At 41.7% G+C, this 19786-nt stretch overlaps 1 protein-coding gene across 2 annotated transcripts in view; it reads left to right on the forward strand.

The window, feature by feature from the left end:
• The window catches only part of STAB2 (stabilin 2), a 168207-nt gene that overhangs the window by 47604 nt on the left and 100817 nt on the right, over positions 1-19786 (forward strand). For both annotated transcript variants that reach the window (XR_002515968.2, XM_017946151.3), the window contains exons 10-18: positions 5055-5188; positions 6852-6934; positions 8922-9071; positions 10736-10879; positions 11443-11499; positions 11648-11773; positions 16189-16242; positions 16532-16612; positions 18649-18801. Coding sequence is in view for 1 of the 2 variants with exons in the window: in XM_017946151.3 (XP_017801640.2) it covers positions 5055-5188; positions 6852-6934; positions 8922-9071; positions 10736-10879; positions 11443-11499; positions 11648-11773; positions 16189-16242; positions 16532-16612; positions 18649-18801 (982 nt within the window). In the remaining variant the exon portion in view is untranslated. The remainder of the gene's footprint in view (positions 1-5054; positions 5189-6851; positions 6935-8921; positions 9072-10735; positions 10880-11442; positions 11500-11647; positions 11774-16188; positions 16243-16531; positions 16613-18648; positions 18802-19786) is intronic.

A 19786-nucleotide genomic window follows, 5' to 3' on the forward strand; every position in this document is an offset into this window, starting at 1 on the left:
AAGGCACCAGCCATTTCAGGATCTGGTGAAGCCTGGTTCATAGGTGGTGACTTCTTACTGTGTCCTCCCAAGGTGGAGAGGGGGAGGGAGCTCTCTGGGACCTCTTTTCTAAGGGCACTCATTCCAATCATGAGGCCTTTACTTTCTTGATTTAATTAGTATACCTCCCAAAGGCCATACTTCCTAATACCATCACACTGTGGGTTAGGATTTCAACATATGAATTTTGAGGTGGACACAAACATTCAGTCCATCGCACTGTTCTTCAAACATGCCATGGTGCTCCCCACTCCTGGCCCTTGCACGTGCTCTTCCTTCCACTTAGGATACCATCCCCACCCTCCACCCACCTCCTCTGAGTCAGCCTAACACCCTGCTCCTTCAATGGCTGGCCTAAGTATCTCCACCTCTAGGATGCCTACCCCATCCTCCCCGTCCTCTCTGATGCCCCTCCCTCTGGGCTCCCAGAGCACTCTGGAATGTGTCTATGAGAGCCTTTAGGGTCCGGAACTGTGATAAGGATGTAGCACAGTGGTGGTGAGCACAGGCGCTGCCAGTTACAGGCTGTGTGATCTTGAGTGAGATACTTAACTTCTCTGTGCTTCAGTTTCCTTATCTAAAATGGGGCTAATAACAGGACCTACCTCATAGGGTTGTTGCATTAGAAAAGATGCCACACTGAAGCCCTTATAAGAATATGTAGCATAAGAGCTCTTAATAAATGCTGGCTATTACTGTTACTTGTCTCAATCCCCAACTAGAATATTACGTCCATGTCTTACTCATCTTTGCTGCAAAAATGCCTGTCACCAATTAACACAGTGAAATGATGGGTACAAAAAATACAAACAGATAGAATGAATAATCCCTAGTATTTGATAACACAACAGGGTGACTACAGTCAAAAACAATTTATTGTACTTTTTAAAATAACTGAAACAGTGTAATTGGGTTGTTTCTGGCACAAAGGATAAATACTTGAAATGAGAGCTATCCCATTTGCCTCAATATGATTATTATGCATTGCATGTCTGTATCAAAATAGCTCATGTATCCCATAAATGTATACACCTACTATGTACCCACAAATGTTAAACATAAAAATTAAAAAAGAAATAAAAAAACAGTGAAATGAGTGAGAATTTGGAGGAACAAATGAAACAATGAAGAAATGAAATGAACCGGTGAAGAAATAAAGGAAGCAACTGTACTAAGACTTTGAGGACACCCTATATACTAACTAAATCTCAACCAGCATTAAGTGTAATTAATTTCAACCCATAACTATAGAATGCAAATGGCTTCTGGGTGTTTTTAAAGCCTTAAGACAGCAAGAGACATTTACTCCTAATAAAAAGAAAACCATTTCCTAAAGAGGTGATGTTGCGAATGTTCCATGGCTCAACTGAGAACAGTTAAGACAGAAACTAGTCTTATAACATCTCAGACTTTGGACTGAGATTTGAAATAAAAATTAAAAATAGTGATGTCTCATGCATTCCATTAGCACTGAGGCCATTAAAATATGATTCTCCTGCAATCCTTAGGAAAGAAAGGCCAAGTCACTTGACACAAAACAGACCACTGGCCACCTAACAACTTAAGAAACTTTTAGAGAGAAACATACTCAGTGGTTTGTAAAGGTTACATGTCTTGCTATTAACAGTTGTCTTCAAATGAAGGAATGTAACTTACAGCAGGATTAATTTTTAACAATAACTGTTGTATTACGTCACTTCCCAGAGTTACCAGTCTCCTCCTTTCCATCATTAAATTAGCATAGCACAGTGCTTGCACAGGAGGTTGGCATTTAAGTAAGAAACTGTTATTTGATTTTATTAAATTTTTTCATGATAAGATCTACTTGAGAAATTCCTTATAAAAAGGTTTCTCAACCTCAACTCGATTGATATTTTTGGCCAGACAATTCTTTGTTGTGAGGGGCTGGCCTGTGTAAGTAGATCCCCATCTCAGTTGTAGCAACCCAAGATGTCTCTAGACATTGCCAAATGGCTTCTGGGGTTGAGGGGAGCAAAATTGCCCCTGGTTGACAGCCAGTTCTCCATAAAAACCCCAAAGGCTTCATCAGTAAATGATGCCCCAGGTGTTTGTCCAGCTAGAAAACTCATAGGTGGCCAGGCGCGATGGCTCATGCCTATAATCCCAGCACTTTGGGAGGCCAAAACTCCAGCTACTCAGGAGGCTGAGGCAGGAGAATCGCTTGGACCCAGGAGGCAGAGGTTGCAGTGAGCTGAGATCACGCCATAGCACTCCAGCCTGGGCAGCAAGAGCGAAAACTCCATCAGAAAGAAGGAAAAGAAAGAAGAGAGAAAGAGAGAAAGAAGAGAGGAAGAGAGAAAGAGAGAGAGAAGAGAGAAAGAGAGAAAGAGAGAAAGAGAGAAAGAGAGAAAGAAAGAAAGAAAGAAAGAAAGAAAGAAAGAAAGAAAGAAAGAAAGAAAGAAAGAAAGAAAGAAAGAAAGAAAGAAAGAGAAAGAAAGACAGATAGAGAGGGAGAGAGAGGGAGGGAGGGAGGGAGGGAAGGAAGGAAAGGAAAGAAAGAAAACAAATGAAAACTCATATGCATCCTTCTAGAATTAAATATTACTTTCTCCTAGAAGCTGTCCCCTATTTCTCCAGGTAAAATCAGTTACTTCCTCCTCCATGCCTCATAGCATCCTATTAAATCTTCTATCATGGCACTTACAATGGAACTTCATTTATCTCTCTACGGGCTGTCCTGCTATATCCCAGCACCTCTAGATCACTGTTGTCATTATAGTCACCTTCTTCATCATGTCAGCCTTGTCTTTGTCGTTATCATCTGCCAAGCATTGAGCTTTTTCTATATGTCTGTCACGGAGGTATTTTTCTTTCTTTATATCTCTATCAACCATCCTAAAGATATTATTAAGCCCATTTTATAGAAGAGGAAACTGGGACTCAAGGAGGTCAAGTGGCCTTACCATGTTGCTATAATTATTTTGTTTTCAGGTCCATCCTTAGCATATAAGACTCAAGAAGGGTAAAGTGTCTCTTATTATCATCATTGTAGCTCTCTTACCTAGAAGGTTCCTAGAATTAAGAAGGTACTTAAATAATCAGTAAATAATCAGTTAAACAATCAGGCACTGCCCTAAGTGCTAGGATATAATGAGGAATTATTATAGCTGGGATCCATCTTCTAGGAGAGTGTACCATCTAGGAGAAGAGACAATGTCTCCAGAGGTAATTCTGGTGGATAGGGTTGTGATAGAGGTATTGATGGGATGTGCTGGAAGTGCTCAACACAGCTGGGGAGAGGTGATAAGGTGAGGATGGGAAAGCATTCCTGGCAGGACAAACAGCCTGAGAAAGGCATACAGCCTAAAAAAAAGAAGCAGTTTAGCGCTGCTGGAATTTTCAGTGGACAGCAAAAAGAAGACAGAGCAGGATTCTCCTGTGTACACTTTCTCATGTGGATAAAAGGAGTCAGTGAGGGTTTTAACACAGGTGCCAGAATTTTAAAGCACACTCAGGAGAGTGTATGAAAAACAAATTTCAAGGTAGAACATAAGGGCACAAAGACCAGGTAGAGGCTGTGCAACAATCCAGGCAGAGAGTGGTAGGATTCTGAAGGTCTGCAGCAAACTTGTTGAACATATAATCTATTTGCCATGGAAATATATTTAGAAACACACGTGGATTAACAAGTGCATGGTCTTTCTTTAGAAGACTTTCCTCAATGTGAGTCACAGCTGTGGTGCGGTGTGAGCACTGCAAAACTGTGATGTAGTCACAGCACGTCTTTGGTTCCCTGCATCTCTCCTCTCTGGAATGTTCCTCCCTTACTTCACTTTGGTTCCTGGCTCATCTCCAAGATCCTTGTGAAAGTCATCTTCCTCATCACCTTGTCAATTTCAGCCAGCTGTCAACTCCTCTGTACTGCACAGTTGTGGCCTGCTATAGCCAGAGCTTACGGACTCACAAGAGCTGAGTGTTAAACTTTCAGGAATTTCACAAGAGGGTTAGCATCATCTTATCAGTTTGAAATTGGTCAAGATTGGCATGTTAACCATGGAAATTGGCAAATGCTACAGATTAGGGCTTCCCCCTCCCCCAGAGAGTTGGTTGTTAAACATTTATCAGCATACCACTGATAGTACATTTTTAACTCTACTTCTCTCTTATGAAACTATTGTACAAAATCTCTGTGACTTTCATTGTTTATGTATTATTTCATAGTTTCCATATTCATTTTTGTTGTTTATATACTTCATTGTTTGCTATTTATTTAATTCAATTACTACTTATTGTACAACTATTAATTGAGCACCTACTATGGACCTACCCTGTGCTGGATTCTGGAGTTCACAACAGTGAACAAATACACACATACCCCTTACCCTCACTTTTTTCTCAAATGTTATAGGGAAGCAGATATTAATCAAATAATCACACAGATCAGGGTGAAATTATACTATGATCACTGCTATGGAGAAGAGGTACGTGGTTCCATGAGAGTATATATAATGGAGACACAGTGAGGGAGTAGAGAAAGAGACAGACAATCAAGGAAGCCTTTCCGAAGGAAGTGGCAATTGAGCAGAGCTCTCAGCTAGGAAGGAGTGGGGCAGGGTCGGGGGGTGGGGGTGAGCATTCTAAGTAGATCAATAATGCTGAATCTTTACTGTCCTGCAGGCTGAATTCAGTAGCTTATTCTGATTCAGTCATGCAGTGGAGCCCTAGAATCCACATTTATTATATTAAATATATTATATTAAATATATTAAGCACTCCAAGTGATTCTGATATGCATGGTTTCTTGATCACACTTTGAGAAATACTGAGACAAAGAGCATACAAAGATATCTAGTGTTGACAGATACATTTAATTTATTAGGCATTCATTTCTTGAGGAGCTACTAGATGTCAGATACCACACTAGGAATGCTCTATTGTCCCTATTCTACCCTGGGCATCCTTTGCTCCATCTGTTCAATGAGGGGATTGGACTGTATGATCAAAATACTCAATGGCTCTAAAACCCTGAGGATGTCTTTTCCCCCTCTCTGTAGGTGCATTTGCCGGAAAGGTTACGTGGGTGATGGCTTAACGTGTTACGGAAACATTATGGAGCGACTCAGAGAATTAAATACTGAACCCAGAGGAAAATGGCAAGGAAGGCTGACCTCTTTCATCTCACTCCTAGGTACGCAGCTATGGGTTCAGATTTCCACACAAGAGTCCTCTTTCAGGAAAGGGCATCTGCAAGACACAATGATTCAGAAAGGGACCGGCGAGCCTTGTCTATTAGAATCAGCTTTTTTGGAGGGGTCATGCGGATGAGAGGGAAAGGGCAGGCAGCTGTTTCCAAGAAGACAAGCAAAGAGATAGTGCCAAGAGATCTAGCAATGCAAGAATCAGTAGGCAGAGAGCTGAGGACAGGGTCTGGGGGTCACCATAGACCAACAGAGCTGCAGTAACAGTAAGACCAGGACAGCTACTGGTGTGAGGATACAAACTGTCCCCCTCGCCCTTGACCTTCTAGATCCTGCAGGTGTGAACACAGCTTGGCAGATAAAACTGGGAATAGAGAGGGTGACTGAGACCCCAGGGCGGCATCCTTGTTCCTCAGTGGAGGGGCTGTTTGAATTTTAGAATAGTCTTGGTTGTATGCAACCATTTAGCACCCTTGGTCCCCCAGTCACTAATTGCCTACAGGGACACATTCACCTCCAGCCCCCCAGGAAAGGTGAGAGCCTAAAACAGCCTCATGTATTTGCAAATGCCTTCTATGGGCCATTATTCTAGAGAATGAAATATTATAACTGATCACAGCATTGGACGCAATTTCCAATAAAATATGAATCCAGCCGCTCTGTAAAAAGTAAAACACAGACCTGGCCAATCAACAGAAACTTTAAAATATCAGCTTTTACATTGGAATTTACCAGTTGCCAAAAATGATCTCCCGGCAAGAACATAGATAAACAAGTGTCATCGATGGGTCAATGCTGTGTTCTCTGCCTAAATCTTAAGGTTAAATATCTCATTTAATGTCTCCTGCATAAACGTCCCACTTTTCCCAAGGCATCCCGTAGGGCGTCAAACATTACTGGCATCCTTTGAGCTCAGGGGCAATCTGCCGGGTTCCTCACAGCCTTACTCTAAGAACTCTTAGAATACCAAATGGGAGCAGACAAGGGTGAGGTAGTGTTTTTTGCAGACCAGGCCCTCCAGCATTTCCCTAGACAGAGTCCTGTTGACTTTTCACCTTCCCCATGACAAAGTCCTTGTACACTGCCTCTGGGTGTGAGAACACAGAGCCTGTCCTGTCATCCCAGCTTCCCCAGGTGATGGAAACAGGATTACCTACATACTTTGCTGGGCCCACTGGGAAGTGAAAATGCAGGATTCTTTGTTCAAAATTTATTAAGCATTTCAACATGGCAACAGCAGAGCATTAAACCAACCATCAGGGCTCTTCTGAGCTGGCCTTGGATGAAAACAAGGGTTGCATCTTTGCTCACCGAGACAGTGACAGTTCAGAAAGTCAAGCACAGGGTCAGGGACCCTGGGGTTGTGGTAGGATTTTGTCATGCCTGAACTGCTCAGCCAGGGTATCTTTGAAGCTGAGGCTGTCTACAGGAAAACTCTCATGGCATTACATGGAATGTTTTGAGGCCATGGCTTTAGGTTGCCTCACATTCTTAGAGAGATTCCCAGTTGACACAGGGCCTGCACATACCCATTAGAATAGAGAACGGCATAAATGGACCAGTCGTGACCCAAGACCTGTTGCCTGATTTTACTCCTCGTGTACCACTGACTCATTTGGTGTTTTCTTTCTTTTTGTTATTTCGACTCCTAAGACAAAGCTTATGCCTGGCCACTGAGTAAGCTGGGGCCCTTCACGGTGCTGTTACCTACAGATGAGGGACTGAAAGAATTCAATGTGAGTATTTAAAATGACCCTACACCAAGGGGCTAATATGAAAAGCCTTAGTAGGGAGTACCTTCTTTTATTTAAAGTGGAAGCCCCCATTAAAATTAAACCTACTGATGATAAGGATGGTGATTTTTTTATAAACTTCTTTTAGTGATATATAACATCCTTACAGAAAGGATACAAACTGTAAGTGTACAACTCAATGAATTTTCCCAGTGTGAATACACTTGTGTAAACAGCAAGTCCATTGCCAGGAACCTAGAAGGCCCCCTGGTCCCCCTTTCTACTCATTACCCTCTACAGGTAACCTCTCAGTGTTCTTAACATATAGCCAGGTGATAGAGAAGATTTGCATAATGCAAAACTGCTCACTTCCCACAGGAAGAATTAAACTCATGTGTTAGCTAGATATGTGGGTTTTTTAAATCATTATAAATGGCACAAGCAATAGGGAAAAAATAAGAAAATTTTAGTCTTCAATGTGAGCAGCTGTTGTTTGAGATAATGTTATCCAGTGGGAATGAAACTTGTAGTGCCTGGTGGAGGCATCCTATCGAGATGGCATCAGTAAAATAGTTACATTTGGTTTAATGTAAATAATGGACATATCGATTTGTGTACAATTTTATTATCTTCACTGGCCTCCATTTTAGTCATTGTGTAGGAAGATTATATATATCTTTCTCCCTCCCACCTTTACGATCTAACACATGTTTTTATTTTTCCTGATCCTAAATTTTTTTTTTTTTTTTTTTTTTTTTTTGGAGATGGAGCCTCGCTCTGTCATCCAAGCTGGGGTGCAGTGGCGCGATCTTGACTCACTGCAACCTGTGCATTCCAGGTTCAGGTGATTCTCCTGCTTCAGCCTCCCAAGTAGCTGGGACTACAGGCACGTGCTACTATGCTCAGCTAATTTTTGTATTTTTAGTAGAGAAGGGGTTTCACCATGTTGACCAGGATGATCTTGATCACCTCACCTCATGATCTGCCTGCCTCAGCCTCCCAAAGTGCTGGGATTACAGGTGTGAGCCACCGTGCCTGGCCCTGATCTTGATTTTTATTGTGTGTTCTTGTCATCTGTCTTAAATGCTCTGTGAAACAGATCAACTAGAAATAAATAAACATATAAGTAAATGGATTAACAAATACACATAAAATGATGGAAGCCAATAAAAGATTGAAATCTGGGAAGTGGAAAAAATAAAAATGAAAAAATAAAATTGGGTTATCTTCATCCAAGATATTTTGTGATAATAATTTTTGTTGCAGTGAATCAAAACCCAGTAAGTTCCCGGCTCTCTGACCCTCATATACCATCATGATTGACCTGTCTGATATTCATGTTTCTATCGTTCACCTTCAGAGATGTCCTCACACCTCTCCTGTTGGAAAGAACCAGCAAACATTCTATGCCTCTAGGTTAGGCACTTTGCATGTGGTCTCTCATTTAACACATGGTTTACACAGTTAATATAAGTATCTGTTGATTGTTGACTACATAGTAATGATAAAATGTAGATTTGGTCCCATGGATTTCAAAAATCTTAACTTTTCTATTCAAAAGTACCAGCAGCTTACTCACTTTACCTACTCTTTCCATGAAACTTCATATTTTATTCCCATCTGCTTCCCATGTTCAAGATAGATTCCTTGTTCCTTGTTCCTTGTTCCTCCTGGGGCCATTGCAATGCTGCACTTTCCCCATGTCAGTTTCAGTGCTGGAGCAATCTCCTCTGGTTTGAGAGTAGACTGTGCATTGCCTCCAACTCTCCAGATTTCTACTCCCTGGAAGGCCTGGCCCGGGTTGATTGCACTGATAGTAATGTATAGCATGTATAATTGTCAGTGCTTTCATACGTTTGTATTTGCAAAAGCCCAAACCCAAGTTAGGGTGCCCTGGCTTTGATGTCTTTGATACTAAGTAAGGCACAGCACGTGTTACAAAACTCGTTTTCTTCTTTAAATAATAGTCAAACTGGCTCTTTTGTCTTAGGTAAATGAGCTTTTGGTGGATAATAAAGCTGCTCAATACTTTGTGAAACTCCACATAATTGCTGGTCAGATGAACATCGAATATATGAATAACATAGACACATTCTACACCTTGACTGGAAAGTCGGGGGAAATCTTCAACAGTGATAAGGTAAGGGTTCCTCTGATTTTCACTCCCAGAACTGATTGTCTTCCAAGCCAATGCCCATAGCCTTCTCTCTCTTTTTGTTTGGGGTTTGTGAAAAATTACAAGGAAATTCTTTCCTTATGTATCGTTTGTCAAACACCTTCTTATATAGGAAGAAACAGCAACACCAGGAAAGGTCATAGAGGAAGGGTGGAGTATTATGCAAAGGGGGTTATAAAGTGTTTGACTTTGGTCTGGTCTGATTTAGTTTTCAAGGCAACTGTCATTCAACTGCCAGAAGGAAGGAGAAACTTTGCTATAAACCTGTTTCCTAAAAGCATCAGCACAAAGCCAGATCAGCATTCCTCTTACAGAAGGAAATAGATTGTGTTTGTTTTAGATTGCTGGAGTTGATCCATCTTCTCCCACCTAACATTCATCACTCCTAATGCCATTAGTTCTGTTTGTTTTTTATGTATACCCATCCTTCCCCACCCCACCCTCATTTCTTAACTCTTTCTGTGATTTTATTGAGCTGGGGAGCAGGTGATTAGTCAACAAAATGTGCATGTGTATAGGCATAGGACCTATACTATTAAATTTCACTAACCATCCGTAGTTAATAGATCCTTGAGTGCTTGTTCTAAACAAAGTATGGGGATAAATCTTTATTTGTGTTATATAAGGCTCACAATAACCCTGTGAAGGAGGGACTATCATAATCCCTGTTGCTCCAGTGAGAAAGAAGAGAGGCCACACAGTAAGTGCCAGAGCCAGGATTCAAATGTGGCTCCAAAGCCCACATTCTTAACCAATCTGCTGTAGTGCATGTGTGAAGATGGATGACGGATGGATGGATGGATGGATGGATGGATGGATGGATGGATGGATTGATAGATAGATAGGGCACTGGATGGATGGATGGATGGATGGATGGATGGATGGATGGATGGATGAATGGACAGTATATATGGATAGGTCACTGAATGGATGGTTGGGTATATACATGGATAGGTCACAAGATGCGTGGATGGATGGATGGATGGATGCATGGATGGATGGATGGAGAGATGCATGGAGGATTGATTCATGGGTGGATAGACAAATGGATGGATGGATGAATGGCTGCTTGGAGAAATGGATGGAGGATGCATGGATGCATGGATATATGGATGAATGACAGATATGAAGATGTGGCTTGCTTTCTTACAAGGATATGCATGTATTTACCTGTTCATTCATTCAACCAATATTCACTAAGTCTGTCACTTATTAGGAGTCATATGGGAGGAAGAAGGAATTAGCTTCAGTTATTTATTCCACAAATACTTTTATTGTGTGCCTTCTCTGTGCAAGACACTAAGGCGGGTGATGAATTTATAGTAAATTAAATAGTTTTCCTCATGAAGCTTGCAGCCTGCTGGAGAAGAGGTTGATAATACCTTACCCAGGTTTAGCATGTATAGTTGTCAGTGATTTCATATATTATATCATTTGATCTTAATGAAAACCCTGTGAGGTTAACCAAGCAGATACCTTCATCTCCACTTTAGATTAAGTGACTTAACCAAAATCACATTGCCAATAAATATCAAAGCCCAAGGACTCAAGACTTCTGACTCTACTCCTGTGCTTGCTCCTTCCAGGACACCATACTAATCTTATTTTATCTTTCTTTGGTGTTTTAGGACAATCAAATAAAGCTTAAACTCTATGGAGGCAAAAATAAGGTAAAAATTATGCAGGGGGACATCATTGCTTCCAATGGGCTTCTGCACATCCTTGACAGAACCATGGACATGCTAGAACCCATATTTGAGAGCAATAATGAGGTGAGTATTCAGATAAAAGTCACATCAGCTCAGGTCCATCTTCCTTTGTTCCCTGGAGAGTCACATCCAGAGCGTGCCAGCACTCTGTGCTTGTGCTTCATTTGTGCTAGAATCTCAAGCAGAGAGAAGAGGTGGTTTGTCTGTTTCCAACAGAATCCTGGGAATCTCTGCAGAAAGCAAGCAAGACATCCAGTTACATATGTAGGAAAGATCTGGATTTTTTTTTTTTACCTCGTTTATTACTGCATCAGGCAACTCAGTCCATGACCAATCGTCATGAAAATGTGTCCCTCTTAATTTATAGAGGGCAGTTGTTGCTGCAATAAAACTTACTACTTCTGACCTAGATGATGAGGGCCAAAGGATACTTCAGAACATGCAGATCTGACCTACTGTTTCAATGACAGCAAACATTTCTATAATGCATTGTGGTTGACCAGGTTCATTTATATAAATCCATACTGACACATAAACTCTGTCATCAGTCTTTAAATATTAGGGTTTGTATTTCCTAAATCACATTATTTTATTTCCTGATTTTTAAGCAAAATGTCTCTTTTTAGCAAACCATAATGACAATGCTACAACCAAGATACAGCAAGTTCAGGTCTTTGTTAGAGGTATGCACCTTTCATAATTTTCTGAAAAATATTTATGTCAAGACTTTTGTAAAATTAGCAGGGGTGTCAATTATAAATTTCTGGGGAATTATGTTAAATGTTTGTCCAAGGTAGGCTGCAGATACAAAATTTCATTTCCCAAATGCAGAAAACCAACGTGGGACATGCTTTAGATGAGGATGGAGTTGGTGGACCATACACCATTTTTGTTCCAAGTAATGAAGCATTGAATAACATGAAGGATGGCACTCTCGATTACCTCCTTTCTCCAGAGGTACCGTATTCTGCTTGCTCTGATGGCATCGTGCCAGGAGCACTGCCTCAGTCTGTGTCCAAACAGGTTTTTTCTAAACTAGAGATAGTAAATAAGTTGCACATATATCACCACCTCCCCTCCAACAACCAAGGCAGGCATCAGTAATCAATTACAACATTCTGGAACTAAGCCTGGATGTGGCTTCAGTCTCTTCGATAGAATTTCAAGTAGCTATGATCAATTAGACTTGATACAGGGAATAAAATGTATTTGCAATCCCAGGCCTAAATGGTTGGTTTGATTTGTCCTGACTCTTCTAATATTGCTCGCTAGTAAAACCAACACTTTAAGTTCCCTACAACTCTAAAACCACCTAGAGAATGAAGCCCAAACTAGGCCATTCAGGGCTAGGCCTAGGCTAAACTTTAAAAAGAACACATGTTATTTTTAGATGCTTCAGCCATTCCTTTCTATTGCTTTCATCTTTCTCCACCATGGGCTTTCAGTTCTCTCACAATCCCCTCTAAAAGGGGGATTATTGACTCCTTCATATCAGGGTGTCAATAACTGAAACCATTTAAAGTGTTTCTTTTCCCAGAAATAATAGGCTTAACTTGAAGAGGACAGCCTACTGTGGAAGTTTGTTCATTAGAATGTCAAAAAGTAGAATTACATGAAAAGTCACATGCTTTCTTCCAGTGCCCTGAAACTATGCCACCATCTTGGCAATGGGAAGAGATGACCTATGACTTCATAAAGATCAGTATTGATTTTATAGAATGTGGAGGGAAAGAGGAAAGGATGTCCCAATCTTTTAGGGTAGTGATTCCCAAAGTGTAGAGTAGTCAGAAATCATCCATGGAGCTTGCTAACTAGGCAGATTCCAAAGCCCTACTTCAAGCATTCTGGTTTAGTGGTGCTGGGATGAGGCCCAGAAATAGACACGCTGGTAACCACCAACTTTCTAATTCAGATAGCCCCAGCCCACACTCTTTTGGGAGTGCTGAAAGTTGTTGCCTATTAGGTTTAGGAATTCACATAGATATATATCCCTTTTTAGAATGCTTTCAGGTATCTATAGGGATATTTTGCTGTCAAAAAACTTAGAATTTTTTTAAAACTTCACAAGGAGATAAATCAAAAAGTGATCTCTTACATTGCAAGCAGATGTTCAACATATGGAAAGATTAGTTATAAGTTTCCATAGAAAAAGACAGATTGCCCAGGGTCTTCCAAAATAGAATGATATTTCAAAATATGATTCACACTTAAATTTTATAAAACCTAGCTATTGCAGAAAACTGCTAGACCTCTCTTTAGAATTCACATTCATACTTAAAGAAAAAAAAAAAAAAAAAAAAAAAAAGGTAATGTTGTTACCCTAAGAAATTATTAAAATCCTGAGATTATATGGCCTCCCTGAGTACATAGCTTCTAATTTTATATACATTTTAAAAATAATAATAATAAAGGAGTTCTATGACACACTTAAAATTAAAGCAAAACCTTTTAACTAGAATAGGAAAAAATCAACCTCATTGCTTTTCTATCAGGCACCTTCGTTCCGAACACTCTTCTCTTTCTCTTGCCTTGTAACTCCTTCCAGTGGTATCTGGAAATGACTCATGTAAGCCCTCAAGAGTGGATTGTGTACATCTCTTCTGAGCTCTGTTCAATGAGACTACCTTTATAGCTTGAAATAAGCCTTTGGTAAAAATACTTACACCACAAATATGGCTAATGTATGCCACTGCTCCTGGCTCTCAATCTTGTTTCTCTCCAAGGCACATCTTTCTGCCTGCAAAGAACATGAAACTTCAGGTCTCTTTGTTCTGAGTTAAAAACTGCTTTTCCATTTCAATTTCTAGGTGAGAAGTACAATCATTTCTGCTTCTTTCTCAGGTACAGAGAGATTAATTTTTCTCAACCTATAGGACGTTCCTTCTGTCTCCACCCTTCTTAACAGCTTTATCTTCGGGGAAGAGTGCAGGAAATTCCCCTATGAAATGGAAAATAAACAGTCCGCGTTAGAAGAAGGGCTTCTAATTCTGACTTTGGAATGCCATGTTTCCTTCCCAGTGTATCTTTCTACTTTGCTCTGAGGCAAAATTTCAGTCTGGAAACCTCGCATCCCTGCAGAGACACAGCTTCTGATTACAAGCCCTAGTTTATGGTTTCATCACTGAACCAAACAGAACTAAAAGCAAAGGGAGCAAGACACCTGCCCTTGCCAATTCAAAGACACCGGCAAGTAAAGTGGGGAAAGGGAGGTGAATTTATAGAGTTCAAGGTCAAATTATCTCTTTCTGCCTCTGGCACCAAAGAGCTTGAGTTTGGTTTTGTTTGGTTTTGTTTTTACCTAAAAGAGCAGGGAGGAAGTGAGTGCCCTCATAGAAGAAAGAATATATTGCACCAAAAGACTCTTCAACAACAGCACCTGGAAACATATCCTGTTCGAGCCACGCTGGAGTCAATTCTAACTGGGCAATGGCTCCAATAGATCCCAGCCAGATAAGACACAGGCACACACAGTAATGGGAGTGATGCGGATCAATTCCTTTGTCCCTCTCATTCTTTTGTTTCTTGTCAAAAGGATTCAATAATTAATTCCTGAGGCTTTGAAAGGGGATTATCTCGTTGCTAAATGCTTTCCTATAGAAGCATCAGAGGACTGGAAGGAATCCGTACCAGTCCCCTTATTTTGCAGGCAAAACTGAGACTCAGGGGTTAGTTAAGTGACTTGCAGAAGGTTACACACAAGCAGAACCAGGACTAGATTCATGTTCCTGAGAGCCAGCTCAGTGCTCCTCCCAGGAACCCTACCCACGCCCTTTAATTTACTGTCACAAATGTTTATGGAAAACTTACTGTATGCCCCACACTGTACTGGCTGGGGACATGGTGATGGGTGGTTAACAAGCCAGACAGACCCAGCCCCTGCCTTCCAGGAGTTTGCAGTTCAGTTTGGTGGATGCAATCAAGTTTGGGGGATGTTTCCCAACAGTCCCCACTTTGTCTCACTCCTTCTACCACTGAGCATCAGAGCATGTAATAACATTGCTTCTGCCCGTAGGTCTCCACTTCTGAATACCATGCAATAACTGTAGATGTAAATTGAAGACATAAGTTGAGACATAGAGGCTAGGTGACTTGCTCAAGGTCATATAGTAACAGAACCAGGGCTGCAGAAAGCATCACTTCCAGGGCTGGCTAACTGGTGGTCAATTTCAACATTCTTATTGAGAACCCTGACCTGCACATAATGCTATTGGCTAATAGATATGGTGGCCACATAACTTATCATCCATGCTAGGTCACTTCTGAAAGGGAATGGAGCTGCCAGGACAATGGGCATAGACCAGGGTTGTACCAGACAAGCCAGGACAGGTGGTCCCCCTACTAACAGGTAACTCCCTTGGCACATTGACCAAGGTCAAATGCAGAGAGGAGGCTTGGTGAGGAAACTCAGGTTCAGCAGCGCTTTCTTTCAGCCTGGGACTTCACCCCATTGTAACCTGTTCTTACAATATTCAACCTCTTGGCAGTTATTAGGATCTTGATTTGTGATCCTTCACTTTTCTAAGCCAGAGTGACTGTGGCTGTGCTACTTAAGTAGCAGAACTTGAGGGCTGTGAAGCTTGTAACTCCCATCCCTGACTTAGCTGAGAGATTGCAGATAAACCACAGCAGGCCACTGTGGCCACTGCCTTCTTCCCACAAAGAGCGTGGTCCCTGGGTTCCTCAATTCTGCAGCCTCTCTCCAGGGCACCCTATAGGGGCTGCTCATCCTGTCTACAGTCTCCTTTGTGGGACTAGGACCCTCTTTTCTCCACTGCTGCTTCAGTTTTATGAAGCATGAGAAACCTTGGAAAGGGCTTTGAAGGAGAGGGACGAACTTCTCATGGAAGGAAAAGGTGATCACTATCCCTATGACTATATAATCCTAAATGACCAGTATGTGGTCTGACAAACAGACGTTTATTTATGGAGCAAGTGAAACAGAATCATAAATCAAGACTGTCTTAGAAAATCCGGAATACAGCCTTCTACATTCAGAGAAGTGATAGAGCAGAGTAACTGAGAGCCTGGGCTAATTCTTAGGCTCATATCCTGAGTTAGCTTTGTGACCTTGGATGTGTCTTTGAATCTCAGTATTACCACACATAAAATGGGTCCATAGGAGTCCCTACCTCACACGGCTGTTGGGAGGATTAAATGAGACGTGCATATTATGCTTTCAAAACAACCTCTTCCACAGAGTGGGAATGTGGTGAATGTTAGCTATTTGGAGGTGAGGCTTCTCTCACCCTGGATTTCCCAATAGATTGTGGGCCATTTTTCTTGATTGTCTAGAGTCATTTGAAGAGGATTCCATAAGAGTGGAAGTGTTGTGTTTTCTTCTTTGACTAAAGAAGTATTTGGTTCCTTTGCAGGGATCTCGGAAGCTTCTGGAACTCGTCAGATACCACATTGTCCCATTTACCCAGGTTGGCCCCACTTTTCCTGCTGCTACTTTCTCTCTGCTTCCAAGATAGCTAACTTAGTCCTGAATTCCAGTATCTTGAAAATGTCCTTTATCTGTAGCTCTGAACAAACCCTCAGCCATGAACTATGAGTCCATTATCAGAGCGATCTTCAAAGCCACAAAAACTCTTGAGATCAAAACTCCCTTTACTTATTTCACTTTGAAGCCAATTTTTTCTAGTGAGGACTTTAAGAACTCAGGGCCCTGTGAGTGGCCCCAAACATCCCTGCCTTTTGTTCTCTTCTTTGCAGCTTGAAGTGGCCACTCTCATCTCCACCCCTCACATCAGGAGCATGGCCAACCAGCTCATACAGTTCACCACCACCGACAACGTAAGTGAAAACTCGACCACCGCCAGCATCACTTGAACGCATCTTTGCTCTGATAATCACTATTCGTCAGGTTATCCTGCCTCTAAGCTAAAATCTTTATGATTATTTCATTCATGTGTTACTTCTCTCAGCAAATATGTGCTGAGCAACTACACATGTGAGAGTCTGCACTAGATGCCGAGAATAAAGGAGTGGAAAAGATAGACTTCTATCCCAGCAGGGAAGACGGACTTTAAATAACTCACTAGGCAAGCAGTTAATTATTTAATTATAATGGTAATGAGTGCTCCCAAGAGGAAATTCAGGGGGCTGTGAGAGCATAGAACAGGAGGAGTCTGAGAGCGTCTTCAGGCCAGGAGGTCCTCAGTGAGGAGGTGATGCTTTGGCCATGCTATGAATAAAGTGAAATTGGACAGAGATCAGTAGAAGAGAGTTCCAGACAAAAAAAAAAAAGAGAGAGAGAGAGAGAGTATGTGCAAAGACCCTGAGGTGGGGGCACAATTTATTTTTAAAACTCCAAAGAAGGTGCGTTATTCATCTAACTCCCTGGGGCTGCAGTATGAACAAACGTCCAGCAGCACACGGTTGATATCTTCTATAGAATCACTGTTGATGGTGATGATTATCTCATTCTTTCAACAAATACCTATTTGAGTGCCTACTGTGCATCAGGCACTGTTCTAGGTCCTAAAGACAGACTGATGAACAAACAGACGAAAGTCCCTGGTTGTATGGAAATTTCATTCTAGTAAATAGGGGATAGAAAATAAGTTAAATGCATAATATATATCGTCTCTTAGAGCAAGTGCTAAGGAGAAAAACAGCAAAGCAAGGAAGGGAGACAGAAGGTGGGGATGGGGCCGACATCTTAGATAAATACTCGAGAAACCTTCATGGGGAAGAAACATCTGAACAAAACCTGAAGGAAATAGGGGAACAAGCAGTGTGAATATCCAGGGAACATTCCAGAGGGAACAGCAAGGGTGAAAAGCACAGAGCAGAAAGGAGCGTGCTGGGCTGTGTGAGGAACAGCAAGCCAGTGTGGCTAGAGCAGAAGGAGCAAAAGGGAGAAGAGTAGGAAAGGAGGCTGGGCAAGAGAGAGAGAAGGAGAGTGGGGGTTAGCTCATGCATGGCCTAAGAAGTCAGGGTAAGGATGCAGGCTCTTACCTGGAATGAGAGGAGAAGCAATTGGAGGATTTTGAACAGAGGAATGACATGATCAGGCATACATTTTGAAAGGCTGGTGAGGAGATTTGATTGCAAAAATCTGGAAAATACTGATGGTAACTCAGACCAGGGTGGTAGCAGGGACATGGTGAGGAGTGGTTGAATTCTGAATGTACTTGGTTGGTGCAAAAGTAATTGCGGTCTTGCAATTTTTAAAAAATTGCAAAACCTGTGATTATTTTTGCACCAACCTAATATTCTGCAAGTAGATCCAGCAGAATTTGTTGATGGGTTAAATGGGGGTGAAGACAGAGGAAGCCGGGATAACTCATGGGGTTTGACTTGAACAACCAGAAGAATGAAGCTGTCATTAATACTGGAGGCGGGGGGCAGGTTTATGAGGAAAGTGGAGATCAGAAATCTTTGCTAATTGGTTCATTTTCTGCTCCTCCTCTAAAACACAAGCAGGAACTCATCTACTTGTTCACAGATGTATCCCCAGCTCCAAAGGCAGAGTATAATGAGGTCAATAGATGTATTCAAATGAATGGATCCCTATTTCACCACAGAGAGGTCAAAGAATTTGCCCAATTTCTCACAGCAAGTGTATTGCAGAGCTTGAATAATTACAATTCTTACTTAGCCCTGCACTTGCAAGAACCATTTCTACAACGACATCCTTGCCTGGTATTAGTCAATAATTCACTGAACAGATTCAATCTTTCCCTGTCAGCCAAACCTACCCTCCAGTGAAAAGTGATATCGAGGACTTTCTAGCAAAGTTACCACCATTCAGTCTGCCTGAGGATCACTGGCAGTCCTACAGTACAGAATAGTACAGAATTAGAGATGTCATTGCTTCTTTCCAGGGACAGATTCTGGCAAATGATGTGGCAATGGAAGAAATTGAGATCACTGCCAAAAATGGCCGAATTTACACACTGACAGGAGTTCTCATTCCTCCCTCCATCATCCCGATTCTGCCCCATCGATGTGATGAAACAAAGAGAGAGATGAAACTGGTAAGAAAACTAGGAAAATAAGTAAGGGCCCCAAACAGCTCCTCAGGGCAGACAGCATCCCACTCCTCACAATTCTGAGAAAGGCCTCAAAGAAAGTTTGATTTCCAGAACCTTGTCCCCAAAGGGCTTCCATCTTCATGAAGGTGCAGGTGGGTCTGAAGTCCCACCTCATAAACTGTGAACCACAGTTCCTTGGGGAATTTGCACAATGATAGATGCTGCCCAGGAATATTGGCTCCTCAGAGCTGCCATAATGAATTACCACAAACTGGGAGGTTTGCCACAACAGTAATTTATTCTCCCAGAATTCTGGAGGCCAGAAGTCTGAAATCGAGGTAGCAGAGCCATGCTCCCTCTGAAGGCTCTAGGGAAGAATTTTTCTTTCATTGCCTCCTTCTGGATTCTGGGGGCTCCCAACAATTCTTGGCATTCCGTGGCTTGTAGCTACAAGGGTCTCACTGTGTTGCCCAGTCTGGAAACGACAGGTGCACACCACCACACCTGGCTAATTTTTTTTCTTCTTTTTTATTGTAGAGATGGGTTTTCACCATCTTGCCCAAGCTGGTCTTAAACTCCTGGGCTTAAGCGATCCTCTCACCTTGGCCTCCCAAAGTGCTGGGATTATAGGCCTGAGCCACTGTCCCCCACCCACCTCTCCTCTTTTTATAAGAACATCAATCATTATATTTAGGGCCCACCCTAATTCAGTAGGACTCATGTTAGCTTAACTAATTATATCTGCAAAGACCTTATTTCCTAATAAGATCACATTCTGAGGTTCCAGGGGACACAAGTTTTTGGAGAGATATTATTTACCCACTACACCAGAGCTCTGGGATCCAATCAGGATTTTCTAACCCAACCCCTGGGATTTAGGATCAGTCTCCTGCCTCTTCCTTCCCCTGTCCCTGTCATCTGGGATGACCTTGCTCCAGGCTCACAGCTTTACTCTAAGAGGGACTTAAAATAGAATTTCTTCTCAGAT

The sequence above is a fragment of the Papio anubis genome, chromosome 9, assembly GCF_008728515.1.
Source record: "Papio anubis isolate 15944 chromosome 9, Panubis1.0, whole genome shotgun sequence".
NCBI lineage: Eukaryota > Metazoa > Chordata > Mammalia > Primates > Cercopithecidae > Papio > Papio anubis.